The sequence below is a fragment of the Phoxinus phoxinus genome, assembly GCF_949152265.1.
Source record: "Phoxinus phoxinus genome assembly, chromosome: 24".
NCBI classification, from domain to species: Eukaryota; Metazoa; Chordata; class Actinopteri; order Cypriniformes; family Leuciscidae; genus Phoxinus; species Phoxinus phoxinus.
In genome coordinates this window covers 10,814,894-10,829,004 of record NC_136899.1, presented here as the reverse complement: position 1 = coordinate 10,829,004, position 14,111 = coordinate 10,814,894, and the positions used below count along the sequence as shown (strand labels likewise).

The 14,111-nt window shown below is 37.9% G+C and overlaps 2 protein-coding genes across 2 annotated transcripts; both read left to right on the top strand.

The window, feature by feature from the left end:
* The first annotated feature begins 367 nt into the window (after positions 1-367).
* On the top strand, positions 368-2,646 carry rpl21 (ribosomal protein L21). Its single transcript, XM_079601308.1, has 6 exons — positions 368-499; positions 1,166-1,244; positions 1,350-1,411; positions 1,506-1,618; positions 2,103-2,253; positions 2,519-2,646. Exons 2-6 carry the CDS (start codon positions 1,178-1,180, stop codon positions 2,606-2,608), a joined length of 483 nt encoding a protein of 160 aa, XP_079457434.1. The 5' UTR covers positions 368-499; positions 1,166-1,177; the 3' UTR covers positions 2,609-2,646.
* Positions 2,647-9,571: 6,925 nt separating this feature from the next.
* Positions 9,572-13,863, top strand: gtf3ab (general transcription factor IIIA, b). Its single transcript, XM_079600888.1, has 9 exons — positions 9,572-9,796; positions 9,930-10,024; positions 11,717-11,813; positions 11,902-11,990; positions 12,095-12,168; positions 12,269-12,352; positions 12,429-12,661; positions 12,739-12,792; positions 12,882-13,863. The coding sequence occupies exons 1-9, from the start codon at positions 9,680-9,682 to the stop codon at positions 13,002-13,004; spliced, it is 966 nt and encodes a 321-aa protein (XP_079457014.1). The 5' UTR covers positions 9,572-9,679; the 3' UTR covers positions 13,005-13,863.
* The last annotated feature ends 248 nt before the right edge of the window (positions 13,864-14,111 follow it).

Sequence of the window (14,111 nt, the reverse complement as noted above, 5' to 3'; positions counted from 1 at the left end):
TCCGAATTTAGTTTAATTCAATGCATTTTAATTACACATAAAAAATATTTAAAGTAAGTGTTTTCGTGGAACTAACTTAGTTAAAGCTTCTTATTTAAAAATATTTAAAGTAAATGGCTGTGTGTTTGTGTGATTTTACCAAAATAATGTTCATTTGAGGCATAACTTAATTAGTTTATTACATTTTGATTAAAAAACTTAACCCGGTTTTAAAGCTTCTCATTTCAATTATTTAAAAAAATTAATTTACATGATCCTTTGGAATATACATATTCCATGCTATGCTCTCGCAGGCAGGTTTAAAAGAGGGGGGGGAATCATCAAATAAAAAAAACTGTTTTTGTATGGCGATGATATCACTGCCCGTGGAGCAACAGCTCAGAAACTGCTATTTTTACTCAGGCAAATAAGTAGTCTTCCTATTCGTGCTTTGAAGGGAAGGCCACAGGACCCCATCATTCTCTTTCCGCCGTACCCGCCATCTTGCGAGCAACCAGGGGTAAGATGTGCTCCAGACATTATGTATTAAATCCTTAGTTACATAGCTCTAACTGAGCAAATGTGCAACACAAAACGCCCAAAAAATACCTTGCCTAGCATGGCATCGAAATTAAGTCCGCATGTACGTTGTTGGATGCCGTAAAGAGTAAAATACAGAGTCAAGCCGGAGCGTGTCCGTTCCATGTGGGCCATGCGTGGACAGGCTATGCGAGTCGTGGATTTAAAAAAATAGTAAAATATTTCCGATTGATGTATATGTTGTATTTTGAACACGTATAAATATTTACGGTAGTTGCAAGATGTCGAATCACTTTGGTTCTTTATTGTCATCGTATTTCTTGGTCATGAGCTGAATTTTCATAGGGCTGTAAGTTAACGTTAGCTGCTAACAATCTAATGTCAAAAAGATTAATCTTGATTTGTTCATAGTCATAATTTAACTGCCTTTAATTATTTGTTCATCGTTATTGGAATAAATGCTATATAAACATGTTACATTAAATTATTCTGTACAGTCACTGATGACCAAAGGCTGTTAACTAAGTGTGATATAAAATATGTTCTATAGTATTTTTGTTTGGTGTTAAGCGTAGTGTTTAAGAAGTAATTGAACTACTTTTTTTGAAACACTTTCTAACTTTATTTTTGCCTCTCTTGCACCCAGTAATCAGGCATCATGACAAACACCAGAGGCAAGAGGAGGGGGACCAGGTATATGTTTGCCAGGCCCTTCCGCAAGCATGGTGAGTTAACTTGAATTGTGCTGTATGTATTTTGTACTGTACTTTAGCATATAAACCTATTTATATAAAACTTTAGACCTGACATTGCTTTTTATTCCACAACAGGCCCAATCCCTCTGTCCACCTACATGCGCATCTACAAGAAGGGTGATATTGTAGACATCAAGGTAATTTTTAGGAAATTAAAGATGGTTTGGTGTACTTTTTGGTGTACGTTTAAGAATCGAAACAATTTCTAAGAAAAACATTTTTTTTCTCCAGGGCACAGGAACCATCCAGAAGGGAATGCCTCATAAATGCTACCATGGCAAAACAGGACGTGTTTATAATGTTACACAGCATGCTGTAGGCATCATTGTCAACAAGCAAGTCAAGTAAGTACTGCCCTGAACATGACATTTCAACGTAAAGTTAACAAGTTACATCTGTCAGACAAGTACAGAAACCACATGTTGATGCCACTTTTTGTATCTCTACTATACTCTTATCATACAAGTGTTCAATCGCTGTGTGTGACGTCAAACAAAGTGGCAGCCATTCACTTGCATTTTAAATATGTATATAATCTCACACAGTACTCCGGTAATGTTCTCAAGTTATCGAGCTAATGAGTTCTGAACTTATCCATATCAATGAAGATTTTTAATGTGTAATGCCCCAGATTCACTTTGCCATAAGGGCCATCCAGTGTCCTGTGTGGTCATTCATATGGGGAAGAGCAGTCATCCTTATGCACCCTGGACTGGCACATTAATGCCTTTGCCAGATTGTCAATATGGAAACATGCCTCTCTTTGATAAAGCTTATTAAAGCACAACAATTCTTGTTTAAGTGACCAATTACTGGTTTTCTTTCTAGGGGCAAGATCCTGGCTAAGAGAATTAATGTGCGTATTGAGCATATTAAGCACTCAAAGAGCAGAGACAGCTTCCTGCAGCGTGTTAAGGAGAACGAGAAGAAAAAATTGGAGGCCAAGAAGGAGGGCACCTGGATTGAGCTTAAACGCCAGGTATGAGAACTTGGAAATTGATTTGTACTTTTATATGGACACATGTGCACAGTGAAACCATGCATTTCATTGAACTCCCTAATGTGAACATTAGGTTTCATGTTCGGATGTTGCAAATGGTTATTTGAATTAAAATTAAAATGGCATTATGAAATTTAATTAAATGCACATTAGTTAAAATGACAGAATACGTAAAACACACTTATTACAGCTCAGGCTGATGTTCTTTGGTTGTTTGTGATGTTGATGTGTCTCTTGTTTTCAGCCTGATGCTCCACGGTCATCTCACTTTGTCAGCACCAAGAACAACGAGCCCCAGCTCCTGGAGCCCATCCCTTACGAGTTCATGGCATAAGTCTGCTGGCCACAATAAAGACCTTTGTACTACATAAATCTTGTTTGAAACTCTTTCTTTAACAAAGTTCACCTTTAATTGTATTTTTGTGTTATGAGGATGAATCTTTTGTTAATGGTGCAAATTGATAAGAGACATACAATGCACTCTAAGGTATGAAAGCTCTCACTGTGGTGCTACCCCTTCAAAAGGTACTGTGTACATTTTAAGATGCTATTATGCACTGGTCAGGGGTAAATGAGGTACAAAGATGTTCCTTTTGAAGGTTAATGTAAATTTGTTTGTGTAATTCAGTACAATTATTTTCCTTCAGTCCCTTTTATTTAATAAAGCTGTTCTATCACTATAGGATTTTTTTTTTTTTTTTTTTTTTATATTTGTTTAACCTACAAGCTTACAGCATGTAACTGCCTTCTAACCAAGCCATTATATTTTCAAGCTATTTTACAGACCACAATCAGATTGTTGAAGGATTTCTATATTAGGGTCTTTTGGCTTTGCTATGGATCAGAACCTTTATTTTTAAGAGTGCATGTAGTGGCCAAAATAACTTTGTACAAAGTTTTCCAGTTCTTACAGCCAGTTAAAAAAAATGTTTTTGTTTGATGTCATGGATAATCGAAAGATCCAGATGTGATACTATTTTTGGCCTGTTCTCTCATACAGCCTCAAATCGGCAAAGTACAGAAAGAATTAAGTAATTTCATGTCCTGTCTTTTACCAAGTACATTTTTCCAATTCTTTACATAACATGCTCCAGAGTTTGCTCAATGTTCTATTGTTCTTTAGTCTACTCTACACAACTGCTCTTACCTGCAGGTGTCGTTTTGAGAACCTATAAAGGTGGAAAAAGTTATGCAATCACAATTGAACAGAGGTGGTTTTAAACATAAACACAAATGTACCTTATTAGTGTAGTTATTCTGATGTCTCGAGGTGTAATTCAATTCAGTACAATGAAAGTGGTAGAAGATTTATGTGAAGTAAATGTTTCCACATGAATTAATTTTACTCGCAAAACATTGGATTTTGTGCTTGTGTCTATATGGTAGTTCATATAAACTGTCTCTGGGAGGCAGCATTAGCCTTTACCGTGACAGAATAAGTCCCGTTCAACTCAAAAGATCCTTGGGTTGGTGTGCTATGAAGACATACTGAAAATAATCCTTGCATATCTAATCTCCAATAATTGTCTTGAGGTCTGTAAAAAGAACAAATACCTTGGTCATTGTATTGCAGATGATATGAATGAAGATGATGACAAGTTGCCTACAATGATGCAATGAGAATTTTACTCAAGGTTCCCAGAGGAGGGAGTGCTAGTCAGATGTTTGTATCTGTAGGAGTAAGTAACCACACTGAAAGCACTTTTAAGAAATTTGATGTTTAGGTTTATGCAACGTCTGGATGAGTCTACCAACAGTATCATGGTGGCACTCTCAAATCCCTTTGTGAGCTGCTCCAGGTACACATCCAGACTGAGAGGGCATTGGCTGAAATGTCTATGTATTTAAATTTTTGTATTTGCTTTCTTTTTCTTTTTCTTACTGTTTGTTTGCTTGTTGTTTTATCTGTCCGGTCTTGCGTGGTTTTTGGACATGAGTCTGGCAAATAAACAAACTAAACTAATCTATTTATTAGACTCGTGTCTGGTATTGAAGCATATTAAAATGTATTAATGAGTTTTGTTGGCATCAAATGCATTGATCAGGCTGACAAGATTATTGCCAGTACTGGGTAGTAATTTATGTTGGATAACACAAATACTTGTAATTACATTATATTACATTTTAAAATACTCGTAATCAGAGTACAGTTACTTTTTTATTGATTACACAATTGCTTAACATTCACAAAATTATTTATTATTCACTGATTCTCACTAATTCTAATTATTATTATTTTTCTTTCTAGTTTTATCTTTTGAGTTTTCCTTTTCTAAAAAAAATCCTATTGCTTATATACTGCTTATCTTCCATTTTTGTGGAACTGCACACACAAGAGGAAAATTAAGGGGCCACTCAGGCCACAAAGCATTAACAAGTCAAATATATCTATATTTATTTTATTATTTTCATTTAACATTTTTAAGATTTAATTTATTATCAGCTTTTCATCAATTTACAACCCACCCTGCAGTTATACACAAACCCCAGTTTGAGAAGCCTGCATGTTTAACGCACTTCACTGTTGATAATAACAAATGGTGGAATCATTTGTTTTTCTCTTTGAGTTTTTATATCAATATGCAACAAGATTATTCTATTCAAATCAATGTGATAAATTAGTTAGGTCAAAAAGTAATCAGATTATATTACCTAAAATGTGTAATGTAGATTACATTTTTAACTACAATTTTCATCATGTGCGGTAATTTGTATTCAGTAACGGATTACAATTTGTAAGTATGACTTATAAACAGATGACTTATAAACATTATGACCAAATCACAAAACATGCTCACCCCAATATCCAAATTTGCTGATATATTTGTCTGCTTATTGTACACTTGAATATACTGTTCTGGGCCTCATGTGTGTGTGTGTGTGTGTGTGTGTGTGTGTGTGTGTGTGTGTGTGTGTGTGTGTGTGTGTGTGTGTGTGCGTGCGTGCGTGTGGGGTTCTTTGTGTGATTTGGTGTGTAAGCGAGGACCACCTCTCTCTATCTTGACTTGTGCTGTGTAATCAGAGTGGCTGAATGCCTGACTGCATATCTGACAAATATGTTATCTCATCCCACCTCAGTACTTCACCCAATATTTGCTTCAATTAGGGTCAGTTACTGAGATACGCAGCAGCTGTGTGGGTGCGTATGAGAAACAGCCTTAATTCCATGATGTTCTCGTCCTTCACTGCATTTTTATTTTATGATATGTACGCAGCACTGCATTACAGTTCAACTGCTTGATTTAGATTTAGCTGCTAGGGGCAGAATCTGACCTTCTTCCTTTTTTTAGGCATGGTCTATTCATTCTGTCCTCAGAGGACACACAGGTCTGGGAATTAGCCACAGTATTAGGATGGCACGCTGAGAGGTCATAGCATGACTGTGAGAATGTGAGGACGACTAGATAACCTCATTGTATGCTGTGCCTATCCATTGGCCCTGTTCCCTCTGCTATCGTTCTGGTGTTAGATATTAGTACGGATTTGGATAAAGGTGATGAGGTCTCGCAGAGGTCATAATCAATAGTATCAATCAACAAGTGACATGCTGCCCTGGTATTGATCACTATGAAGATGTCGAAAGTGCGAGAATGGCGGAGGAACTTCCCTTAGTTATCAATTAACACTGACTATGGCAATAAGACTGATCATTAATTGCATCTTTAACATTTCCTGTGAAGTTGTGGACAACTTTTTTGATGAGGGGATCCCCAACTTTACACCGTTCAGTTTATATTGCATGCATTTAATTGACAACACTGACTGTAACACTTAAAATGACAGATTGATTTATTAAAGACAGGCAAACATTACCACAATCTTTATGTACTTTACGTAAATCTGTATGTTTTACTGTTTTTTAATGTACAAAACTCCCAATCTCTGGAAAGTATAATTTCTAGTGAATCTTTTCAACCTAATGGTCCTCTCTGTCATCCCTGCTGAAAAACCGCTAAAACCATCAGCCCAAGCTGGTTGGCTGGTCTTCACTGGTCTTCCAGCCTTGTCATAGCTGGTTTAGCAGGATGGTTTTAGAGTGGATTTGGACGCTTTTTTAGCTGGTCAGGCTGGGAGACCAGCTGACCAACCAAAACCAGCTGAACACCAGCTTGGCCAACTGAAACCAGCTACATCCATCTTAAACCAACTAAGACCAGCCAACCAGCTTTGGTTGATCTTAGCTGTTTTTTCACCAGGTAGGCCTATGTGTAAACTTCATATAACATTGGATAGCCACATTCATTGAACTGATTTGTCCTCTCTCATAATGTTGGCTAGTCCGATTCATTAGTGAATCAGTTTGATCGGATGGTCCTCTTTCTCATACGTATAACTTTGGAAAGTTCAATTTGTTGTAATGAATCAGCTTGTTCGAACGCTCCTATCTCTCGCATGTAATGTTGGAAAGTCTGAATAATTCTAGTGAATCAGTTCATACTGAACTAAGTCCTATGCTAAGTCCTAGTCTGCTAAATTTATACTGTCATGGTAGACTCTAAATAAAGCAATTGAATCAGTTTGTTCAGACTGTCCTCTCTCTCTCTCTATACTTAAAGTTGGATGGTCCAATTCATTCAAGTGAATCTTTTCATTCGGACGATACTCTCATGTAACATTGGATAGTCCAATTCATTTTATACTGGTTTGTTCGGTCAGTCCTCTCTCTCATCAATGTTGTATAGTCCAATTTATTCTAGTGAAACGGTTCATTCAGATGGCTCTCTCTTATAGTCTGATTCATTCCAGTGAAATGTTCCTCTCTTTCATACTCTTATGGGTATGCTGTCACTGGCGTGGTACCCTTTCAAAAGGTACAACTTTGTACCCAAAGTGTGCATATTAGGACATATTGGTACCAAACGTGTACATATTAGTATAAATGGTACATATTGGAACCTTTTTAAAAGGTACCGTGCCAGTGACAGCTTTTGTACCTTTTTTAAGAGTGTACAGCATATAGGAAATGCTAATTAATGCTACCGAAACACATTCGTACGGTCCTCTCTCTCATATGGTAGTTCAATTAATTCTAGTGAATTGGTTAATTTGGACAGTTCATAAAAATGAACAGAAATTCACTGTTACTTGAATGTTTATCTACTTTTTTGTACAGACTTTTGTAGCTTGACAAGCTACATTTTCAAAGTAGCTTCCGCAACATTGCTTCAAGGCTCTGACTCATAGATCAAATTAAACAGAGTAAACAGAGGATAGGAAAAGAGGAAAAGGGGATGGAGCAGAGTGGGCAGAGGCAAGTCCCGAGGTCCTTAATCATACCTGTTTGACACTCAGAGATTTGGGCCATCAAGCAGCGCGGCAGCCATATCGACCGCCCATGTTACACATTAACTTTCCTCTCTCAACCAGGGAGACAAGCAAACACGACATACAGAGATAATACAACTAGACATCATATTGTCTTCTCCCACCACAGTCTCTGACTCTTTTTGAAACCTCCTAAAGGTTGTGAAATCATAAAGACTGGCTCAAATGGGAGACTGAAGGCATGACACTCCAATCACCATCGACACCATTTTGCCTGTGAGCTGTGTTTGTCTTTTTGCTTGCTTGTGCTTATCAGGACAGATCATGGCCATTGAGATATAGAGGCAGCTTTATTGATCAATCCCAAACATGGGAGGGTTGGGGCACTGCAACCGGATGATGTGACGGAATAGGCATGACGGTGAGGTGACCACAGGGCAGGAATGTCCGCTGAACTTGATGTCAGATGGATGGAGTCTGGATGAGCTTGATATAAGCTGTCCACTAGATTTTGGTTGTTTTTCCGTGTATCATTTAAATGTGAAGTTCCTGTGAATAGCTATGTTCTAGATCAAGCTGAATAAAGAGAAAAACAAATCCCCCTTTGGCTTTAGGTAAAGTGCAGCAAGCAGGAAATGAGAAATAGTTTACAGTACGCAGCGCTTTGAAATAAAACATGATCACCTTGAGACACAGGAGCAATCATGACTGTAGTAAATCATACATATCAGCGGGCTGTTCTTGGAGGCTGATAAACCACAATTAGGGCAGTAATTTCCACGTGTGTGTATGATGGATGGAGCCAGGCAGTCTTTTAAACACCCTAGACAGACACATTCATACACAGACTTGAATGGAGCCACTTGACGGTTTAATATGCACATAAATCTCTGTCAGACAATTCTAAGGACCTTCAGTCCCGATCACAACTCTGTGAAGGTGAACAGTTCCTTGGTGTTTATCAGGTGTTATGCCATGTGTGAATCACCATGGAAAATAAACATTTAAAACATGTGATGTTGGTTCATTTGTGAAAAATAACCAGATGACAAATAGAAAAAATATATTCTGTCAAATTCACAGCATTAGATTTTGATATGACAATCGTTAGAAGCAAATTACTGATAACGCAATGAAAAATATTTGAAATTAAAACATGGAAACCATAAAAATTCGTAAGCAATGTGAACCATGGAACCGTCCGATAAGTAATTCTATTAAGATCTCTAGCTAGCCTATATAGGCATACCCCTGATTTCGCAACATTTAAAAACATATTTATTTATTATTTTGTGGTTTAATTGTTATGTGTATTGTTCTCAATTATTACAATAAATAAAAATAAACAATTGACAGCGAGGCCTAACTAAGGCCCCGTTTACACGATGGGAAAACGCAGATATTTCTCTGCGTTTTGGCCTGTCATTTACACGAAAACGCCGTTTTTATCCCAGAAAACGATCATTTCTAAAAACTCCGGCCAAAGTGGAGATTTCTGAAAACGCCGGTTATATGTTGCCGTGTCAACTGGGAGAAACGGGGTTTTAGGTTCTCTCTTGTCGATTCTGAGGATTCTGATTGGCTTGCATGGCTTTATCCTTCTCCCTACACTGCCGCCCATAGGTTTAGCATAGTTATAAAGGCGCTCGACGGCGTATTTATGCGGGTTGTGTGCACGATGTTATTATTGAAAACGGAGGGGGAGAAATATTCGTTTCTCTAAATACCCGGCTATGTGTAAATGTGGCCTAACTGTCATGCGCGCTTCTTCTTCTTCTTTCCAATTTTACGGCGGTTGGCATCCAGCTAACGTCATGCGCTAATCATGTGACGTATACAGGTAGATCTATTCAAATCAGGAACAAGCCATATTATCTACTTGTGAAAGCGCAATAACTACTATTGGTGAGCCAAATCATTCATTATTATTCTGCTAAACAATACATGATTATACATATCATGTCAGTTAAAAGGATAGATGATAGGTTTACGCATTTGTCTATTTTTGTCACAAATTTCAATGAACTCAGTTGGTATGTTCCACTCACAGTCACAATAAAACAGCTCAATGATTTTTTTTTGTTGTGGGCCGAAGACCGACCTGCCACCTGTTGACATAAGCTGTTTGTAATCGACTAGAATGGGTGAAAGAATTCAACACCCGAATAAACATTTAATTTGTTCTTTCTCTGACTGTAAAGCGACGTTTTCAAAGCTGTGGAAGTTGGAAACGCATTACTGCAGACACACGGGACTGGTGAGTGAAACACAATCAATAACTTAATCTTGTCTGGATTTTAGATGCTTCTGTAGGCTAGTATTCATATTAGTACTTCGTAGTCTGAACTTTTTATTTTTAAAAAGTCGTACTTTTATTTGCTATTCATCAGAAGCCGTTTGCTTGTGGAAACTGCGAGAAGAGCTTTTGTACCCGTTACCAGCTTACCCGACATCAACTGAGCCACAGTGGAGAGAAACCCTACCTGTGAGTCCACATACTGACTGCAAATTATTGTTTACTCGAAGAACTTGCATATATTAAGACTTGTAGGCCTATGTGTTTTTTATTATTATTATTTTACGGCATTTTCAAGTGTTTCGTTTTGAGTTATGTAGCCTACTTTTTTATGTACGTTTCACTTTTAAAAATGTGTAGCTGCTAGTGGTGTAAATTCTGATTCATGCCAGTGACCTTTGTTCACAAAGTATTTTCTGCCTAAAGTTTTTTCTTTTTTAAAAGTCATTCCTGACGTATACGTTGTTATGCCAGTAGGTGGTGAAAATTAGTTTTTTTGTGTGTGTTCTGATTGAGCTCAGCTGAATCCTCATCATTGAATCGTTTACGCAACCAATAGCGTACCGCACGATATACGTCACCTTTTCTCATTAATATTCATGAAGCTAGCGACGGTTGCTATGGGGGTCAAACTCGCGCGTGTCACTCATGCTAGACGCATGTAAACAGTTTACGGACGAGATGTCTACTGAGCTAAACCTGCTAACTCTGTCCGAAAATGATGTCCCCGGTGCCAAATTCACTGGTATAGAAGTAGAAGAACATACAAATATTCAATTGAAGAGATGGCTTGAGTGTAGAGGGCTGAAAAAGACGGGAAAAAGAGCCGACCTGATCCAGAGGTAGATTGTTATCGACAGAATTTCTCCCCAAAAAAACATCGCCTTACGCCACTGACAGTGACATTTTGCAGTTTCAACAAGCTATATTTTACCAACCTATGTCCTGTCTGTCATATATACTATGTCCTCTGGTTGTCTTACGTCTGACAGTTGTTGGGGGTAATTTATATTATTATTGGTAACACTTTACAATACGGACCGTGCACTAATCTGCATTAATTCATGCTTAACTAATGCACAGATAATCATGTGTTAATGTATGACTCATGAGGAACTAAACCATTAATTAATGATTACTGCATCAGCAACTAATAAAGATTCTAAATGATTAAGATTAAGTAGTAATTAATTAAAGCAGGCAACTGGAAGTTGAAGTACATGACTTTGACCAACTGTGGTAATTAACACATTCATTTAAACTTTTAGTTAATAAAATAAGTTCTTAGCTTATCAAATGTGTCACCTGTAGGACCATGGCCCCCAACAAAATGTTTACAACATATGAAGGTGAATGGTTTCACGTTGCTGGCATTGAACTGGTCTTTTGGACGTCCGCACAAGTTTACCCATCGTTCACATTTATCCCTCTGGGTTTTTGGCTTCGGGAAACGAATAAAGAATACATCCTTCATATGTGGACGGTCATAGTGTCTGGAGTCGTTTCTGCAAGTTCCATAGCAGCAGTGTTTACTCGGCATGTTCTTATTTGAGGGATAACCGGCAGAAAACAAGCAGTACTAGCATGAATCATAAGCGAGCGCGCTTCTATGTTGACCCCCTTCCGGTTTACGTTGCTGACGTCACGCGGCCTTGCGGTCTAAAAATAGCACTCGTGCGGCACGCTATTCAACTGAACGAACAACTCGTTCCCTTTCACCTGTCCTAGCAAGCTGCCTGCACAGAGAGTGTTTTATAGGCATCATATGTTGCCTCAAAGGCTATCTAAGTGGGCTGCTCACTGAAGGTTTTAATATGCAGTCACAGAATACTCTTACTATGCCCCTTTTGTGCACATTTCTGCTGACCAAAACTGGTAAAGGTGCTCAGTCAGCGGGTGTTCCGCTGCGTTTTCCACGCCTGGCAGCTTGAGGAACCATGTTGCTCATGTTCACCAAAACAAAGAGAGGTATTATGCGGTAAGTAATCCTGTGATTTGATTAAAAGTTGCTTATTTGATCATTTAAAAAAAAATGCTTACTATGGTGTATTTACAATATTTTGTAGTGCAACCATCAAGGCTGTGGAAAGGAGTTCCGTAAGAAAAAGCAACTGAAGATTCACATGTGTGAACACACAAATGAGTTGCCCTTTGAGTGAGTTCCTTTTTTTAATTTTTTTTATATCACATTAGGGTTACACATTATGTCGTCGTCCCCCCTCCCTCATTGTGACCAGCTACTCAATCTCATTCTGACAGATGTGACTTTAAGGGATGCAACAACAAATTTGTTTCCTCTAAAGCTCTAAAACGACACGGGAAGGTACATGAAGGTAATAGAAAACATTTTCTTACTTTCAAACAAAGTTTTTATTTATTTTAATTTTTGAAAGATCTAACATTATCATTACTTTTTCCTTTTATAAATTTAAGCTTACCCATGTGGTGAGGAGTTCTGCAACTTCAAAGGAAAAACTTGGTCCGAGTATCAAAAGCACAAAAAGGCTGCACACAGAGGTGTGCGCAAAGTCCTTTTTGAATGATCAAATTGAATGCAAGTGTATCTGTGCTCCATTTTTTTTCTTGTTTACAGTTACCCTGCCATGTGATCAATGCAAGAAGATCTTCCACAATGCCTGGTTTTTGCAGAAGCACAAACAATTCGTTCACTCTGGGGATCGGCGCATTTTTAAATGCCCTAGAGAGGGCTGTCAAAAGAGCTACACCAAAAACTTCAACCTGCAGAACCACATTCTGGTCTTCCATGAGGGAAAGCGTGACTTTACCTGCCCTTTTGCAGGCTGTGGTAAAGCCTTTGCTATGAAGGTCAGCATTTCCCTTTTATTATGGCGGAGTATCTTAAATAACAAATAAATTAATTTAACTTTTTTATATTTTTACAGGAAAGTCTGAAGAGGCATTCTGTAGTCCATAACCCTCAGAAGTCAAAACTGCAGGTAAACTATGTAGCAGTGCACCAATCGTGTGTGTGTGTGTGTGTTTGAGACGTATTGGAGATGCTCATTTGAATATGATGATCTTACAGAAGCCAAAAGTCAAGCAGCGCAAACGCAAGACGACTTCATCCAAAACCGATGCAGCTAAACTATCTGAGCATCTGCAAAATGTGTCCTTGAACAAGACTGGTTCAAAGAAGCCATTGCCTTAACTTTTTTCTTTTTCATGGAACAATCCCCTTTTGTCCCATATTTTCCTCGGTTTCTAAGTTTTGTTTAGTTAATGCAGACATGATGTTTTCAGTTTAGATTTATTTATGAAATAAATGATCACTGCTGCAACTCTTGTTTTGTGGTGAATAAAGTTCATGATGGTGGAAGAGGAACAGTCTCTGTTCAGGTTAACTTTTCAAAAACATGTTGGGCTGGATAGCGGGTCCCCGAGACCTGAACTTTGACGTCAGAGGCTGTTGGCAGTTCTTAGAGCGCTGCAGTGACTGTTTTTGTAGGCCAACCTGGAATTTGGCATCACCCTGGTCCTCTCTACAACAACCTAATAGGATTTTTCTATTGATTTGGATTATTGCAGAAAATGAACTGTCAAACAAAGTGTCTTAGATGTTTGTTCATAATTTTCACCAATGAGCAACTTTCATGAATTTGGAAGCCTAAATATGACCACCAGAAGTAAAAGGCTAAACATAGGCTATAAACAAAGATATCTTGAGTTTGTTAACCACAGACCTTATTTTGGGTTTAGTTTAACCCTGTTTTTTTTTTTTTTTTAATGAAGACTTTTATTCGGTGTACACTGATACGGTTTTTGTAGTTACTTTCTTTTTTCCTGACAGATGGTAGTTCTGGCATTTGCCAGCAGGAGCTAATGGGGGACATGCTTAACCAGCCAAACATTGAACTCTTGCCCAAAGATGGTAGCAAATGCTAAAATCCTCCATGATATATTGCTGCTAATCTTTTCAAAGATTTTCAAAGCGTTTTAGGAGGGCAAATATTTATCCCACATTACATCTCTAGAGAGCTTGGAACTTTTGAACATTAGACTTTTCTGAGATTATTCTAGTAAAAAGGTTGGATCAAATCTATTAAGTGGGGTTAGAAATCATTTTTACACATCAACTGAGGCTTAACTCCCATATCCTCACTGGGAAAGATTTATTAAACATCTGTGCACATTCATCCATTCATACTTGCGCACATACACTTTTGTTCGGTCTCTCTTTTACACAAACATTCACAAACGTAGATCACATTTAGAGATAACATGTATAGAAAACCTCCGGTAGAGTGGACTGCTGATC